The sequence below is a fragment of the Accipiter gentilis genome, chromosome 21, assembly GCF_929443795.1.
Source record: "Accipiter gentilis chromosome 21, bAccGen1.1, whole genome shotgun sequence".
NCBI classification, from domain to species: domain Eukaryota; kingdom Metazoa; phylum Chordata; class Aves; order Accipitriformes; family Accipitridae; genus Astur; species Astur gentilis.
The window spans coordinates 1,439,336-1,456,747 of record NC_064900.1 but is presented as its reverse complement, the minus strand read 5'-3'; the positions used below and the strand labels follow the sequence as shown (position 1 = coordinate 1,456,747).

The window sequence follows — 17,412 nt, the reverse complement described above, 5'->3', positions numbered from 1 at the left end:
GTTACGGGGCAAAGAGAGGACTTTGGAGGATGACCATATGGGATTGAAATTATACTGGGATGAACAGAATTTGATTGCTACCACTTAGAGAAGGTATTCAGTTTGAGATATCATGAGGAAAGCTAGAGAGGCTGCAGCTTCTCCCCTTAATCCAGCTGTCTCATTGGAAGAAACATTAGCAATGACAAGATGGCTTTGGGGGTGCTGCTTGGCCTGTCGAGTTCAGGAAGCAAGACTCCAGCTTTGAGTCATGTCAGATTTGCACCACTGCAGACAGGCAAGACAGAGGCCTGACACAGACCTGCTGTTACTCTTCTCTCCAGATAACATGAGGAGGAAATAGTATGCAGAACTGCTAAGTCTATAGCAACCCTAGGTCAGTGACAGGCATCCTTATGGAATGCTATTCTTTATAAGCTACTGTATGATGTGCCCACTTAAGCTCAAACATGTGCTCAAATACAGCCTTAAGCAAAAATTCATACATTGCCAAGTTATGTGAAAATTCAGAGGCCTGAGGTTGTTTTTGTGGGGTTGTTTTGCTACACACACAAAAAAAAAAAAGAAAACACACCAAACCCAAACAAACACCAAAAAACAGGGAATTTAAACAAACTTCAATGAGCTATGTGCCAAATACGTAAAAGAGAAGTACCTGTAGAAGGTCTGAAATTGTAGAGCTGCAGACTCTGCTTGCAACTCTACTTCTGCTCCACTGTTCGTCCAGCTAAGACTAACAGTTTTCCTTAACAGAAGGAAATACTGCCACACACTTTGTTTAGCGAGCCTGTGGTAATTGGGTCCAAGGGAGGTCAGAGGCACAGATAAGACAGAAAATGACTCATGGTTTTCCTAATTTAGTAACAGCTTTACAAGTAAGACCAATGACAGTCTGCACTACCAGAGGTCTGGAAATGCTACCTGTAGATACTGAGCAAAATCAACAAGTATTGCAATTTCCTCTCAAACTCTCCCCTGGCTTTCCTTGAAAGCATCTGGTATTGACACTGTGAAAACAGTATTAAACAGAACAGATTACAAACTTGACCTACCATTCCAAACACAACCATATTACTGCCTTCATTCTAACTCCAAAAACCTCAACATTGATGAAAAAGGCTTTGTTATAACTTTGTTTGAAATCGAACCAATCCCTTAAAGCTTCCAATGAACACAACTAAGAACAAAAGGAAGAACTGTTCAGTGCTACCTGTTTTTATCGGAAGATGGTTTTCATCACGTCTTGTCACTGCTGCCATTTCCTGATTAAACCTGCAGAGCACCTGCCACTTTACAATGTGAATGAAGTAGTAAGAACTAGCAAGACATGAGCAGGTAGAGAAACTTCGTTTCCAAGCATTTTTCTCAACCATTTTGCCTGCAACACATACTAAATCCACTACTCAAGGTACCAGCCTTATGGGCATAAACATAGTATGAACTTTTGTAAATTCATACATGAACTGAAACTTAAAGACAGAAAACTGAGAAGAATCAGTCAACAAATTATTTCTCCCCTCAAGAAATCATTACTGCAACTTATAAGGACTTGCTCAGACCTTCTCCTCCTTCTATTCTAGCCACAGTATTTCCTTCCATTTCACCCCAGCTTGCCACTTTTTGAACAGAGATTATAGCCACAACTCAGGTAGCAAGGAAAAAAAACCAAAACCAAAACAAACAAAAAACCATAAACAAAAAATCAAACCAGGAGTTTCTCAATCACCTTCAGTGCAAGGTCAGACAGCTTTGTTCAAATCATCTTTAAGCTGCTCCGGCCAATCTTACACTTGAGTGAATGAGGAGCACTCACTCTGAGGTTTTGCAGAGCCTGCAGAAGAGGCAGTAAATTCTGCAAGTGACTCATTTCAGACTGACTATGTATGAATTTGGCAGGGCAGGAACAACTAAGAAAGGGCTTGAGAGAAGCAAAGAGCCAGAGACAGTGTAAGACAAGACTGTTTAAGGACTGATTACAGGTATCGCAACTGTAGCACAGTACCTGTTCCTCTCTCTTTTGCTTCCGTAGCTGAAGACCCTCTTCCTCCCGCCTGCGACGCATCTCATCAGGGTTTAGAGATTTGTTCTTGTAGCTCTTCAGTCGGAAATTCTCTTTTCCTGAGGTCGTCATGGTTCCTTTACGATGCGATTAAAAAGAGAAATCAGAAAAGAATTACTCTTCAACAACATAACATTTTATATTGTCTCCATCTCCTAATCTCTGTAGCCATGCACTTCCAGCCACTGCCCTCTCTATATCCCGTCACCTGACTTCCAATAACTCAGAAGGTGTAAAGCAAAATTTCACAGAAATGTCACTTCAGTATGCCAGTTCTTCACATCAGACCAACAAACTTTTATTTTACTCTCAGAGACTGCAAGGCAAGAATAAGTTTGGTATTTTATTAAGAAAGAACTGAGATCTATAAGGCAGAGTATACAGCCTGGGCTAAAAAGAAAACTGCACTAATAAATCTTAACATTTGTGCACACGGGAATTAGCCAAACTAATTATTATTCCCCTGTCTTCACTCAGAAGTGAAGGGGCCTTTAGCTGCTTTTTAGCTTAATTCACTTTGCAAGTCAGTACAGGGGCTTTTTTGCACTCCAAATCCACATTTTAAGTTAATTCAACACAACCCTGTGTTCCTTCTATGCTGACAAGGCCTCCAAGAAAAATGAAATCGAAAGAGAAATGTTGGGTGAGGATGGTTTAACCACCAAAAATGCTCACTCCTGCAAAGAAAGCAGTGCTATTCTTCCCTTCCTCTCCACCCCCAGCCTCTAATTCTGCCTCTGTTTATGCAGAGGGGCCTTTTTTTCAGTCTATGATTTCCAAGTACTGTCTGTCTTGCGTAACTCAGTGGATCAGCATTTATAGCTACCCATGATGATTTTCACATGTACAATGCTGCACTTTGAAGTTACTTAGGATAAAACAGTAGCTATAAAGCTGTGTGGAAAGACCACGCGCCCCTTAAATCAAGAGGCTGTGGATCAGGTCTCTACTCTTAGAGCTCCATTCTGCTGCTACCTCGCTCCTTACATCTCCCCTTTAAATTCAAAAAAGGTTGGGAACCAAATTCTAAACACCTCAGTATTTCCATGCATCTTCATACAGATGCAGAATCTCCAATATGTTGTAAATATCTGCAGCTCTGTAATACAAAATCTAGGAAACTACGTTATATAAAAAGTTACTCTACAGGGCTTTTAAAGGTCTCTTTCAAATGCCCTAACATGTTGTATTAAATATGCCACCTACCTCAGATTCCATAAGCATAGAATCACCAAGTGATAAATGATCTCCTGTGCACTTTTTACTTTAAAATGGAGAACAGGAGTGTATACAGACTCTCAACAGCTTAGGTTTCCTATTTAAAATACATCAAACATATAATCAATTCTACTTTAACCTCCTCTTCTTTCAGTTAGCATAAGTAGTTTCAAGAGATTTTTTTTTAAAAAAAAAGGATACCCAAATGTGCTTCTTATTAGAGCCTCTTTTTAAGTTGCTGCTACCTGTCAATCATTTATAAGAATTCTGATGATCAGAACTGACTTTCACAGAAGACATTTCGGGCATTACTTCAAGCGTTACTGTATTCTGTCAACTGAGATTTAAAAAACTGTTAAGGGACATAAAACTACTGTATTCAAGATCAGTCACAGATTGCACTGATCTCACCATAAAAGCCTGAGCATATAGGTAATTCAGCAGCCTAATTCTGCTGAAAAGTCTCTTCCTGAAATGGCTTTTTTTTTTTAACAAAGGTCCTACAAAAAGATAAATCTCAGAACATGAGAGGTTCTCTACGTCATTCTTAACAGCTTAGAGACCCCTTTTTTCCTGTGTTTAGGTGTCTGAGCTTAAAGTGTTAATGTTTCTTGCAATATGCTTGACCATAACATTTTCTTCACCTTTTTAGTTTAAGTCACTACTACCTGTATATTAAACATACAAACTATCTGAGGAAGCCCTGGATTTTAACTGTAAAAAGAAATTCAGACTAACAAATACTCAGAGTACAAAATTTCTTTTGTTTCTAAAGCATTTTGAAAGAAATATTTGATATATTTTAGAATTAGCAAAATGAACTCAAACACCAGATGGACAACCATGAGCTAACAGGACATGCCTAACAGGAAAAAAGCTTTGCAGCCACTCTAGTCAATCTGCCGTTCAACATGAACAAACACGGGCATACACAACAGCCCAGATAAGATCTCAGGTCTTCCGTGATATTATTAATAATTCTCCATTTTTGTCTGAAACACATCTTCTCAAACTCACAAAAATATATTTGCCTTTATTTGAGATTTCAGGACTTTGACATCTCCTGTGGTCAATTCACACCTTCACTTTCAACCCCTAGAAGTCCTTCATTTAAAGAAATCCTCGACAGGGAACATCTTCATTTCTTAACACTGGATTTCATCTCATTTCTGTTATGTAGCCCCCTCTGTATGATGTTCCAGTGTTTCTAAACATCAATGACACCATCCAACTTCACCATCAGCAAGTTTCCTTAGCATATTCTCCCTTATTGTACTTACTTACCTAGTTTCCCCTCATCCCCTAACTTGCATATTGATTTCTTTCAATTAATTTTGCTTCTGACTTTAAGGTAGTAACTTTCACTTTCCTCTCATAGCTCTGTTAGCCCTCTCCCATTGTACTTTACATCATCGTTTCATTTATTGAAAATACAGGCACAGAATTTACTTGAATTCTCTGACTTTAGCTGAACCCCTCTACCTAATGGCTTCACAAGAATTATTTATTACACCCTTTATAAGCTTTGGCTGCGACTTTTGGCTACGCTCCTTTCTGACTTGCAAGACAGCTCACTTTGCTGACTAACTCCCCCTATTTTCCGAGTAATCTGTACACTTAAAATCCTTTCAAAATAGTGTATTGTGTTCTACCTGGGAATAAAGCCTTCCTACAAATTCCTACCATCAAATGACTGGGAAGACAGTTTCTTCTATTAAAGGTGAAAAAATTAAGCTCCATTCACCATTGAGAAGTTGCCAATTCAACTAGTAATGAATTCAGTAATTTATTTCATAGTAGTCCCTCACTGGTAGTAAATACCAACACATAGCCACATATCCATTTTATACACCTGCCTATCTAACCTGTATAACTATTAAATCCAAAGGTTTTTTCCTAAAAGCAGCTTTTGTAATATCCTCAATATCTCCTAAAATCAATTCTTTCTTCATCGTTCTTTTACCGATTCCCCAACTACTGGTGAAAAATTCAATGACCACATCCAGAATTTCATCGAGCCGACATCTACTGCTAGCATCTTTAGATGTATTCAGTGTGAGCACACAAATTATTTTTTTAGGACTGAAAATAAAACAATCCTATGTTAGTTGTTACAGTCGTCCAAGGATTGTTTGCTATAAATCTCCTCTTCCATTTTTCAGGATGTAGGCCTTTCCCCAGACTAACCCACAGACACAAAACAACTTCAAATTGCCTCACTCATCTACAACAGCTTTTTTGTGGCTTAACTGAAAATCTTTCAATGGCCACTTTAAGTTCACTTGTGGTAATTTCTTCACAGCAAAGAGCAAACCCTAGATCTTCTCTGCACTATCAAAATTAATGCTACTTCTCGTGAAAATCTGTGGTGGTTGTCATGGAAATGTTCTACCCATCTTTTCTTCCCTAAAGATAGCACAGTATTTTCCACATTTTTTTGGATACTCCTGTCTACAGATAAAAACCTCTGGCAACCTGGTGAGGCGTTTTCATAGTGTATTCTTTAGGTTTCTAAGCAGCACCGCTCAAACCCCATATGACACTTTCTGTCCTCAGTTTGGCTGCCATGAAAAAATGATTTTTTTAGTAAAATTAAAAACTATTCCTGAATGTCTGCATTTCCCTAAGGAAATAATGATCCCCGAATTTTTCACTGATCAAGACAAGTACCCTACCAAATGTGGATTTCTCCTTTCTAGGAGAAAGGAAAAGTACCGCATTTCTCTTTGCTCATCAAGTCAAAGAAATTCAGAGGCACTGGGAAACGCAGACTCACTTACTGTGATGACCTACCTTGTCCCAAGCTATCATCTAGATAGGAACAAATATGAACTCCCTGCCTTCTTAAATCAGATATCATTGTTACTAGACTCAAGGGCTTTGCCAGAAGGAATGCCATGTGACTAATACTCTTGGATATTCCACACGTCAGAGGTATCCAGATGTAAAAATAAAGGCCTGACAAATCAAGACCTGCATAACGGTATATATAAGCCAGATGACTGAAACCAAGATTACCAACTACACTGCTGATATTGGAGACTGTTAGAGACAAAGCTTCCTTCTTTGGAATTAGGGATGGGAATAAGGGAAAAAAAAGAAGTATTTCAGAAGTATAGACCTGTATGAGAAATTCTACCTTCCAATGGAAATATATCAGAAGTTGAAGACTTGAAAATGAAGGTGGACAAGGAGGTTGAAGAGAAAAGGTGTAAGTGATAAAAAAAGTTATCTTGAAGATCCATGATCCAACATACTACCAGTCTACGCTTCCTAACAGAGCCAAGGACTCACTGGAGGCATACTTGTGAGCTCTAGTGTACCATCAACCTGCTGTCTCTCCTTTAGACTGCTGCCAGAGAGACAGTGAAAAGACACGAGAGGCTCTGTTGGCCCTGAAAGGACAACCCGTGATGGAAATGGCACTGTATAGATGGGACTCCAAGCACTGAGAGAAGCTGGAATTATTCAAAGAAAGAAATGGTTCAGCTACGCTACAAAACCCTTACTTCCAAGGAGATTTTCGTTTATTGGCTCTGCCATAGGACTCCAGACCTCCTAGAGAATTGAACTTTCCTCACAATCATGCTTCTTGACATCGCGCCAAATACCTACAGCACAGCCTGGACAGATGTTTGAGCAATTCACTGAGCTCTGATTACAGGACGCATCATCTTCTGACACTCTTAGTGAGAGACTAGAAAACCTATCCAATTTACAAAACTACCCTGAAAGCAGCACTTGGTCATTCATTAGTCTCATTAACACACCCCCTACCAATCCAACATTTTGGCCACAAATGTGTTTGGGTTTTTTCCCCATGAAGTGCACATTTTGGAAAGTCCTTCTAATTTGCTTTTTGGCAATTCTAAGGCAACAGGTTCAGGATGCTAACAGAAGTATTTAAATCTTGTAGAATTAAACTGTCAGCTTTCCTGAAGGTGATAGACAATGAAAGATCTTCATCATAAAACCATTAATAACATAGAGTGTAGAATGATAAAAAATATGACCTGAAATTAATGCTATTTCCCTAGAAAAAATTCTAGAGCAACATCCTACATTTGCCATCATCCTAGAGAGATGAAAACACATCCACCAAGTCTCTACACTGTTGACAGTGTTATCTGAGGGAAGAAATAAAATAATCAGCAGCCTGACTTCTCTCTTCACTGCCACCTCCTGTTGTTTGAAAAACCGGCTCAAGCAGATAAACATTTTGAGGCTGTATCTGCTTCTTTTGCAAAATTATTTGACAAAGCGTACTGAATTACAGGGGTCTATGGGAACACCCATCAGTAGAAACACCCGTATCACCTAAGGGACAGGGGTGTTACTTTCTAATTTCAAATGTCTTCAGAGTCTTGTAAAGCTCAGGACATCTAGAGGAAAGGATATTTAACCATCTCAACTACAAAAAGCTATTGTTCAAGCACAACACAGCTGATTTCTAAAACCTTTGCTTAACTTTCTCTAGGTGTAAAACGGGATTGGGAAGCATGTCCCCACTATGAAATTAACAGTTACAGTATTTGTAAAGACCTGCAAAGTAAGTTCTGCTGATCATATATCAAAACCTAGCACTAACAAGGAAACAAAATGATCACATGAATTTAATTTTCTGTGGCTTGGGAAAGCTGCAGCAGCAGGCACAAGTGCTATTCACCAGCAAGAATGACAGACTTCAGTTTATGCAGAATAGCAGGGACCCACGCTCCTAGGGCAACCCTCACACAAGAACGATGGAGAAAAAACAGAACCACCACCTCCTGCTACCCAAAAGGCCAGAAGATTAAAGGAGCTTCATATGTAACATAAGAACATTAGTCGTAGCTAAACATGGAGAGAATATATAGCCTTGAAACAGGGTTCAGACATTTAGGGACTTTCTGTCAAAAAATGGAAGTAAAAAAGGGGACTTCTTCATGGAATTGCTCCCATCTCCGTATCTTTCAAATCTGCTTTATTTTGCAGGCATACTAGACCTATTCGTTTTTTTCCACACCCAGTAGTAGGCCTTAATTCACAATTGTTTCTGTTCTAGCACCTTTAGAAACCTGTGAAATAGCAAACCAAGTACTAATCCAACTAATCTGTAGCAACTTTGGCATGTTCTAGCTCTAGGCCACTTGGCAAGTTGGACTGGTACTTGCTTAAAAATGAGAACAATCTTAAAACTTAAGACAACTAATGCAAGGCTTGAAAAGACAGACAGTTTTGCACATTATGGAACATGATATTACAAGACGAATTAAAAACCTCAATATTGACTGTTGATCAAAAGCAAAAAAAAAAGGAGAAAAGAAAATAGGCTGCGTTATCTGAACAATGTTGAGGACACCTGATGTCAAGTTTGTAGGGATGTCACATTTCAACAATGTGACCTCCTCATCTTCCATAAAAGAAAAAAGGGCTGAAAAGGTGGTTAAAAAAAATATATAAACCACCACCATATCAAAGGCATTTCTATAAAATTACTAATCTTGAAGGGTCAGTTGAGTACACCCCCAGGTAACATTGGGAAAGATCTTCTGTGCTTACACAAAATAGCTTTTTTTAAGAGACTTGCCTAAAATCAGGCCAACACCAGCTTGTCAGCCCCCTGACCCTCCTTTTTTACACTTTTTTACACACACAGAAAGAAGCAAAACAAAAAGTCAATTGCAGCAAAAAGAATACCAACAGAAATACAATTACTTGACACTTGGTGCTGTCTCAAACTGACATGACACATCAGCCTGTACTACTAATTAAGAACACTGACAGCCACACAACTGGGCACTTAAATCAATTTGTAAAAGTTAAAGGATTATGCTTTTTTTTTTTTTTTTTTTTTTTTGAAGAAACACCACTGAAGAGATGAAGTAGTAATGTATTTACAAGGTTTATTGGAGAACACTTTTACCCGGGGGGGTGGGGGAGGTGTGTGTCAATAAAAGATTATATACAGTATATCTAGCACTTCACTATACCTTTACTATCACAAAGATATTTCCAAGATGATCTGATTTCAATTTTTTAAAAGTCCATTTTGACTTAACGAGGTAACAGATACAGCTTTCAAAGTTCCAAAGAGCTTTTAACTTGAGCAAAAGGGCAAAAAACCTCACTCTCAAAAGCCAGGTCAACTTAAAAGGAAAACATCTTCAAATTTAACTGAGCCTTTCTGATTTGAGCTGCAAACACAAAATTCCTTTACTGCGTTCAAAGTCATTGCAGTGCAATAAATCTGTTTCAATGAAAAAAACTCACCCTGATTTCTATAATCCCACAGTCCACAATCAACCTGAAACCAAAAAGTTCCCACAAGTCATAAAACAAAGCACCTAGTGATGGGGAATTAAACTTTTCAGCTGCACATGATTATACCAACATTAAAAAAATAACCTCACATTAACTTGCCCATCTACACAAAATAACAGAAGTAATTATTCCTGTATGCCAAACTAAAACATAAACTGTTTTTCTTTTACAGCAGAGGTTCATTTCTATTTTGATTAAGGTTACAGCACACCTTCCCTGCACTTACAGAATGAGCTGAGCCACAATATATTTTCTGTAAGGTCATACCTAAAAACCGGACTGTTTGAAAAACAAGTCATGTCTATCACTTGATAGTCATCATCTTCATTTGACAGCCATCATCTGTCAGAAAAAAAATCATCCTAACATTTCTAACATCCTAACACCTCCTAAACATTCTTTACAAGAGAACAAGACTGCATCTTTCAGCATTTCATATAATGAAAATATGAAATCTCAGGCACTTTAAAACAAATTAGGTTAAAAATAAACTAAATTATTAATTAAGTTGACTGTGTAGTTTCAAGCAACTTTTGTTTGGGTTCATGAATATCAGAAGGCACTGAAACCAAACCGACCTCATGCTTCCCCTGTTGACAAATTTGCCTTCAACAAATTTATTGGTTCCTGTGACTCAGCATTATGGAAGATGTGTGCAAAAATACAAAATAACTGTAAGTCAAAATTCTACTGATTTCATACTAGCTTTGGACATCAGCAACCAAAAGAGTCACATAATACTGATGTATCAGCCGCATCAAGCCAAAACCCAAAGGAACTTTAAGGCTTGAAAATGCTCATTCTGTCTCCCTCATCCCATTTACACCTAGCACCCCTCCTACCAAAAGCTCTGGAATCCAACACACAGCACATTCACAAAGACATCTCTTTTCCTTTCTGATCATTTCTCAATACAAAAAAAAAAAAAAAAGGTAAAATGAGAACTGGTAGATAGTTAAAGAGGTGATCATGTGGAAGCTACACAAAGGAGTCCTGCATCTTTAAGAGGCAATCTCATCCTCCTTCAGACAAAACACACATCACAACAGCCTAATACTAATCACATTATTATCTGACTTTACTTAAAAGTAAGCTGTGGTTTGTGTGCCACCAAAAGGTGGCTTGTTTGCCAAAATGACATTTTCATGTATCAACAGGTGAATTTGCTTGCAAGTATAACCTTAGCACTAGATGTTTGGAAATAAATACATTCAGGATGTTTAGCCACAGGATATTTCTTTCTGAAATCAGCATATCGCTTATGTATAATCTCAACTTTATGCCCAGACTGTAAAATAAAAAAAGAAATAAAATAAATAAAGATCTGTGTGTGTCAAACTGGTTAGTTTCGCACAGAACATATGAATCCTCCTGCTGAGCCTGGCAAGCATTCTGAACTACCAAATAAAAATAGAAAAAGAGAAAATAATTACTCTAGATCATAAGGAAGCTTTCAGCAACTGGTGACTAGCTAAATCTTAAGTCTTACAGCACACTCACCCTCTATATACACCCAGGAACGCAGTTGTATTTCTTTCAGTTCTAATGCTTTTAGCTTCTGCCTCCTCATGACACTAAGCATTAATTATGCTTCAAGAAAGTATTCACTTTATACCAATTTAAAATTTCTTTTATGTCACTGAACTCCATTTACTCCTGTCTTACATGAATGGATCAACAGAAGTGACAAGGCAATGTCCAATCTGTCATTACTTCCTACGACTTTTTCATACCCTCCCCTACCACTAATACCCTTTTTAAACCAATTCTGGTGAAAGGAAATTTACTGATGGTCACCCACCTTAGACTACCTCTACTTTTTATCCTCAAAGTGAGTTATTAAGCCTGCATAACATTTAATGCAGTTCAAGATATTCATGAGGTGGCATAATACAATTTCCAGCCCTACTGTTCTACAGATTTTATATTTAGCAGAGGTTTTCACTGAGTGTTTCATTTAAAATTACCTTTGCTGTTCTTCCAGAGTTCCTCTACCTTCTTCAAAATAATTTAAAACTACTGATATTTCTACAGGCCTTGCATCCTACTACTGGCATTCTGTATCTTGAAAAGCCCATATTCATTCTTGGAAATAACACAGAGCAGTTTAATCCATTACTTGCTTGACAGACTTCAAAAACCATAGCAGACTAAGGATACATTTTTCTTCAGAGCAGTCTTGCTCTCATATCACTGTCCCTTATCTCTGCAATTTACATCAGCATTTTTTTCACTAGTATTATTATATTATTTATACACACTTGTTCTCTGAAAAAAGAGGTGGTCTGGTCTTTCTAACTTGTTGTTTGTCCATTACATCATTCCAGAACCTCCTGTTTAGATATTTCAGCCACTAATAACATTTCATCAAGTGAGTAATTCCTTTAATGCCTTTTACTTTTCTTGACTTGCTCATAGCCTACTAGGCTCCCTCACACCCCTATTCCCTTCGGCCTTCAGAAGTATTTAAACGAATCCATTAAACTTAGCTATTTGCTGCTGCTCTTCTATTACCCCTTATGTTTCCAATTTACATTAAAACCCCAACCCTAATTCACATCACTTTTTTTCTCCTTTTTTATCTGCTATATTTTATGCTTCTTGACACAGACTTGATTTCCATTTTTCTGGAGGGCATGCAGCCATTAACCTCTCACCTCTTGCCACAAATTTATGTTTTCTAACCTAGCAACTCCTTTACTGTTGCCTTTAAAGGTACAGTTTCCTTTTGTGTTCTTAAGGATATGAGTTAAGCCCCCCACTTGCCCCTCCAGGACTTGTCAAACACTTCAGAAGAAAACTACCACAGTCCTGTGGAGAGCCAAACAGAAAGATAATCAAAGCAAGTCTGCCAGATATAGGACAGTCTAAAACAAAATGTACCATTCTGTTCACTTCAGCTTATTCAAAGGAAGGGGAAAAAAAGAAAAAGAAAAAAAAAGAAAAAAGAAAAGAGCACTGTATTGAAACACTGAAGTTGAAATAAGACTATCAAACAATCTGGTTAAATAAACATTTACACTTAAGAGTCTCTATAAAGAACCTTTTCAGAAACTGCTACAACATCTGACTGTAGTATTTCTAGTTCTCATAGTGTCTTTGGTCAGTGCTGCTGACAGGGGCTGTTGCTGCCTTTCCCTTTCTAAATGGACTAAACTGTAACTTCTCCAGAAACCAGCACTCAGCTGAACATACAAGACCACATAAACAAGCCAGCTCTGGAGATATCAACACAGAGAATACTGGGGGGGAGGGGGGGAGGAAAAAAACCTAACAGATGGCACACTGACAGCAAAAAGTAAACATCCCGGTACAGTGTTAGAATTAGAGATAGGATGTAACAAAGACTCTGTTCGGAAGTTTGGGGTGGGAATCCCAAGCTCCCAAAACAGCCATGTTTCTTGGAAGTGAAGCATCACTGCACCTGTTTGAAAGATTATGACAAGGAAACCCATACTGAGAAAAACCTCTACCATGTCATCTTATGTTACCATGCCTCAAGCTACTCTTCGTTTTCCCTGTGCCTATGGGTACGTCTAAAGGGTAATTAAAAGGTGCAACCACAGTTCAAGTAGAAACAAACTTGTTTTGAATGAGCTAGTTCACGTGTCAACACACATGGTAATGTTGCAGGGTGAACAACATAATGAAGTTACAATAAAAACAAGGACAGATACCCCAAAGATTACTTTGATTCAAACTATGAATTTACACAGTGTTCTATTAACTATTCTCTTCTAACTATTAATTGCCACAGGTATATAGAAAATAGCTTTAAAATAACTAGTTTCTAGGGATAAAGTTGCAATCCCATTTCCGGATAGCTCACAGATACATCCCAACTTTGTTAGGCCTTTCGTTACCACGCTCAGAGCAGAAAATAGGCCAGCAAACAAAAAAAAAAAAAAATCCAGAGAAACGGCAGCTTGAATAAAGGATAAAGAGACTATTAAACACAACCATTCAGCACCATTTGGGAATTCTGCAGAAACAGCAGCCCAGTATTTTCACAGCTCATGACATATCTTTTCAGCCCAGAGTTTCAGTTTTCATGAAACGCCCTCAAGAGGCAAAGCTTAAAATCATCATTACGTGTCCTCTTGCCCGAGCAATACAAATCTAAAGATTATGAATGGGACGCGTTTCTGCTGGTTCTAAGGTCTCCGGAGACGTGACAGGTGGAAACGGCCACCACGGCTCCAGAGAAAGCGCAAACCCTTCATCCCATATGGGTAGTCAAAGAGATAATAACGCTGGGGTAACGCCAGTCTGCAGGGAGAAGGGACAGCTTTGGTAAAATCAACTAAGACCACAAGGAAGGTAGAAAAAACAACAAAAAAAAACCCACTAAACAAAAACCCGCCCAAGCTTGGAAGACCCAGCAGAACGTTCCCCTTTCCCTCCCCGCGGGGCTGAGGCGCTGCCTCTCCTCACACACACCCCCCACACCCCCCCCGGGAGGACCCCACGGCCGGTCCCACCGGCGCTCAGCAGCACCGGAGAAAACCCGTTCTTTACGGCACGCTGCTACCCCGGTCTCCCCGCAGCCACCCCGCCGATTTCTAAAACCGGACCCGCCTCACCGGCACAAATCCCTACCCTCCCTCCCCCGACCCACACCGGGGTTCCCGGGGCAGAACCGAACACACACACACACACACACACACACAGACCCCGGCGGGAAACGACCGGCCCCGGCCCACGCGCGCGGCTCCCGCCGCGCCGGCCGGCCCCGCCCCGCCCGCGCGGCCCCCGCCTGTTGCACGCGCGCAAACCGGGGACTGAGAGGAAAGAGGACGGGGGGGGGGGGGGGGGGAGGGGGAGGCGGGTTGGGAACGAGAGAGAGAAGGGGCTCCCGCGGCCGTCAGTACCCCTCCCAGCCCGGGCCGGGGCGTCCCCCACCGACCCCACGCAGGGACCCCGTTCCTCCTCCTCCCGCGCCCGGCCCGGCCCCGCTCACCGCCCGGCTGCCGTTATTCCCCCGCTCCTCTCCGCCCGCCCTCCCGCCGCCGCCACTCTCACGAGGCTCTCCCCCCCACCCCCCTTTTCACCCCCGTACCTGTTACCGGCGCGGCGCGGCCCGGCCCGGCCCGGTCCCGCGCTGTCTCCTCTCAGGCCCGAGGCGCGCGAGCGCCGCTCCCTCCGTCCCTCCCTCTCCGCCTGCCTGCTCCGGCGCTGACTGGCGACGGCAGCGCGCATGCGCGCCCCCTCCCCCTCCCCTCAGACAGCCGCGTAGCTTCCGGCCCTCACCGCGGCACCCTCTGGGAAGAGGAGAGCCCTTTCCGGCGAGCCCTTCTCCGCCCGCCCCGGGCCCGGCGAGGCGAGACGAACCCAGCCGGTGGCGACGGCGTCCGCTCACCCTCCTCGCAGTCAGCGGCTCCCTCCTACGGACGGTGACACCCGGTGGGCAGCGTCCCTAATAAAGACTACGACTCCCGGCATGCACCGCGCGTCCGGCGCACCCGCAGACGGGGCGCTCCCCCGTCCTCCCCACCTGCCGCGGGGCATGCCGGGAGTTGTAGTGAAGCTGGGCGGCGCCGCCGCAGACCGGGAAGGTCGCGGCGGGGGAGGCACCGCCCCTCCCCGCCTGAGGGGCGGCGGGCGGGTCGTAGACCCGGAGAGGGAGGCGATGGCGGCGGTGGCGACCGGCCGGCTGCCTCCGGCCATGGCGCAGCGACCGCCAGTGGCAGGGCCGTGGTGTTAGGCCGCCGGCCGTAACCTGCCGCCTGTCAGCGCTGCCTCAAGGGAAATTCGTGACAGGCAGCGGTAAAAGGGACAGGGACCCCCCCCCCCCACCCCACATAGGAGGGGGTTTTTATAGCCCGGGATAACTTAACGAGCTGATATTTCCACTTTAATTAACGCTTCCTGCCACGCAGGTTACGTAGCGGCGGCCTCGGTGTCGCCACAAAGCACACCGCCACACGCCAAGCGCCAGCGTCGAGGAGCGAGGCCGTTTCGAAGCCATTACTTCACACCTGTGGCAGTGGTCGTGGAGCGGGCACGGAAAGCTGCAACAGCTGCCGGTCACCCGTGGCATATGTTGAGACAGATATGTGCGTTAGGTTGTGTGACCAAAGATGAGAGAAATTTTATGTAGGTTATGTACTAAAAAAAAAATATATACCAAGCCTAACTATACTGATCATTGAGGAGGTTATGTTCTAAAAGCTCACAGAGGGGCACAGGGAGACGGCAGCGTGGGGACACCCCAAACAGCACCCTGCCGGGCTGCTCCCAGGCCCACCCCAGGAGCCGTCGGCCCACCAACGGCCCGTCTCCAGGAGCACGGGGGCACAATGGCCGGCGGGAACCCGAAATTAGAAAGGGACACCCTGTCCGGGCCCCTGCCAGGGCTGTCCCAGCCCCAGAGCACCTTTAGGGCTGGGGGGGGGGTCACTACGGTCAGGGGACACACGACGGGGCGCAGGGGAAGAGCGTTTGGGCGTTGCACGGGACTCTTTAGGGGAAGAACCAAGGGCAGGGTTGAGGTGATCTGTGGGGGATCAAGTGTGGGAGAACGGAGGGATACGGGAATAAAAAGGGCCGGTTGCGTGTCAGTGATTTGTGATGGTTTGGCCGTGCCCTGCGCCTGATCAGCGCAGCCCGTCCCGTCTTCTCGTTAAACTCCTTTCGCACTTTGCCCCCGGTGAGGGACTCTCGTTACCCCGTGCAGAGGGTCTGGGGGGGTCTGGGTGCCAGCGGCTGGGACCGGTGCCCACGGGGCAGCCCCTGGCGTGGGCGCAGGCGTGCGGGTGAGTGTGTGAGCGGCAGCGAGGGTGCAGCCGGGCCAGCCGGCGTGGGGGCCTGGGGGAGAGGAGATGGCTGCTGGGGGGACTGGGGGGGTCCCGGCAGCTTCCCAAGAGGCTGGGGGACCTGGGGGTCCCTAGGGGTGAGACCACCACGGAGGAGCTGGCTATGGGGGACCAGGGGGACTGGCGAGACTGGGATCGAGGGGCAGCTGCTGGGCAGACTGCCTGAGCCCAGCTGCTAGAGGGACCCATGCCGTAAATATGTGTGTGAGTATGTATATATATATATATATATGCACATATGCTCACTAGCACACCTCCATCCAGCTCAGCCAGAGAGGGGGTGGGATGAGGTCACTGGTGCTGTGTTCGTGTGAGTGTTCTGTGTGGCTCACCATGTAATCTGTGTGGCCATCTGTGTCTATATGCACACATGTGGTGTATACGTGTATTTGTGCACAAGCTCAGCCTGGCTCCTGCTTGGACCTGGGGACATGGAGCTGCGGCAGCCTCACCTCCCTCAGCCTACCAGATCTGGCCCAATTTTCCCATGTCAATAGATATGTATATTTGTATACATATCATATGTATACATATACATGTATGAAATACATATCATATACATATTTCATAGGGCTTCTATATGGCACAGCATTTCTACCCATAGAATTGAGATAAGAGAGATTAAAGCAGACAGGCAACAGCTTTCTCCCAAATCATTTGCACCAAAAAATAAATACCAGTTACACTTTTCTTTCAGAGATTTCATGTTTCTCGGACCCTACCAGTAAGCACATCTGTACTGCAGCAGAAGGTCTGGTTACAGTATTAGTTGGCATTCCTGAGATACCTTGAATCAAATTAGCACAGGTCAGGGTGGCAGCAGAGATCTGCAAGTTCTCCTGTTCTTGCTGAGAGTCTGGTTTCAGGTGCGGCTGAGCTCGTACAATGGTCTGCTGCAGGTACAAGGATGAATTCCTGTTTCCCGTCACCTTTGCTCTTCTGCTCCCTTCTCTCCGCCACATGCTCATTTTCAGGGATGGTGAACTACATTCATTCTGCGCATCTTGTGATACCCTG

At 43.2% G+C, this 17,412-nt stretch overlaps 2 protein-coding genes across 4 annotated transcripts in view; one reads left to right on the top strand and one right to left on the bottom strand.

Annotated features, from left to right (window-relative positions):
* Window positions 1-14,727, bottom strand: part of KPNA1 (karyopherin subunit alpha 1) — a 62,432-nt gene extending 47,705 nt beyond the window's left edge. For all 3 annotated transcript variants that reach the window (XR_007509101.1, XR_007509102.1, XM_049825011.1), the window contains exons 1-2: window positions 14,640-14,727; window positions 2,003-2,136 (exon numbers count right to left, since the gene is read on the bottom strand). Coding sequence is in view for 1 of the 3 variants with exons in the window: in XM_049825011.1 (XP_049680968.1) it covers window positions 2,003-2,131 (129 nt within the window). In the remaining 2 variants the exon portion in view is untranslated. The remainder of the gene's footprint in view (window positions 1-2,002; window positions 2,137-14,639) is intronic.
* Window positions 13,055-15,700, top strand: LOC126048808 (basic proline-rich protein-like). Its single transcript, XM_049824237.1, has 3 exons — window positions 13,055-13,110; window positions 14,496-14,983; window positions 15,460-15,700. Exons 1-3 carry the CDS (start codon window positions 13,055-13,057, stop codon window positions 15,678-15,680), a joined length of 765 nt encoding a protein of 254 aa, XP_049680194.1. The 3' UTR covers window positions 15,681-15,700.
* Window positions 15,701-17,412: the final 1,712 nt, after the last annotated feature.

What these genes read in the sequence shown, in the direction of transcription:
- LOC126048808 (XM_049824237.1), top strand. Translation starts at nt 13,055, where the DNA reads ATGTCATCTTATGTTACCATGCCTCAAGCTACTCTTCGTTTTCCCTGT. An exon ending in CGTTTTCCCTGTGCCTATGG is followed by an intron (nt 13,111 to 14,495) that starts GTACGTCTAAAG and finishes GACCCCACGCAG; the next exon opens with GGACCCCGTTCCTCCTCCTC. An exon ending in CCTACGGACGGTGACACCCG is followed by an intron (nt 14,984 to 15,459) that starts GTGGGCAGCGTC and finishes CCTGCCACGCAG; the next exon opens with GTTACGTAGCGGCGGCCTCG.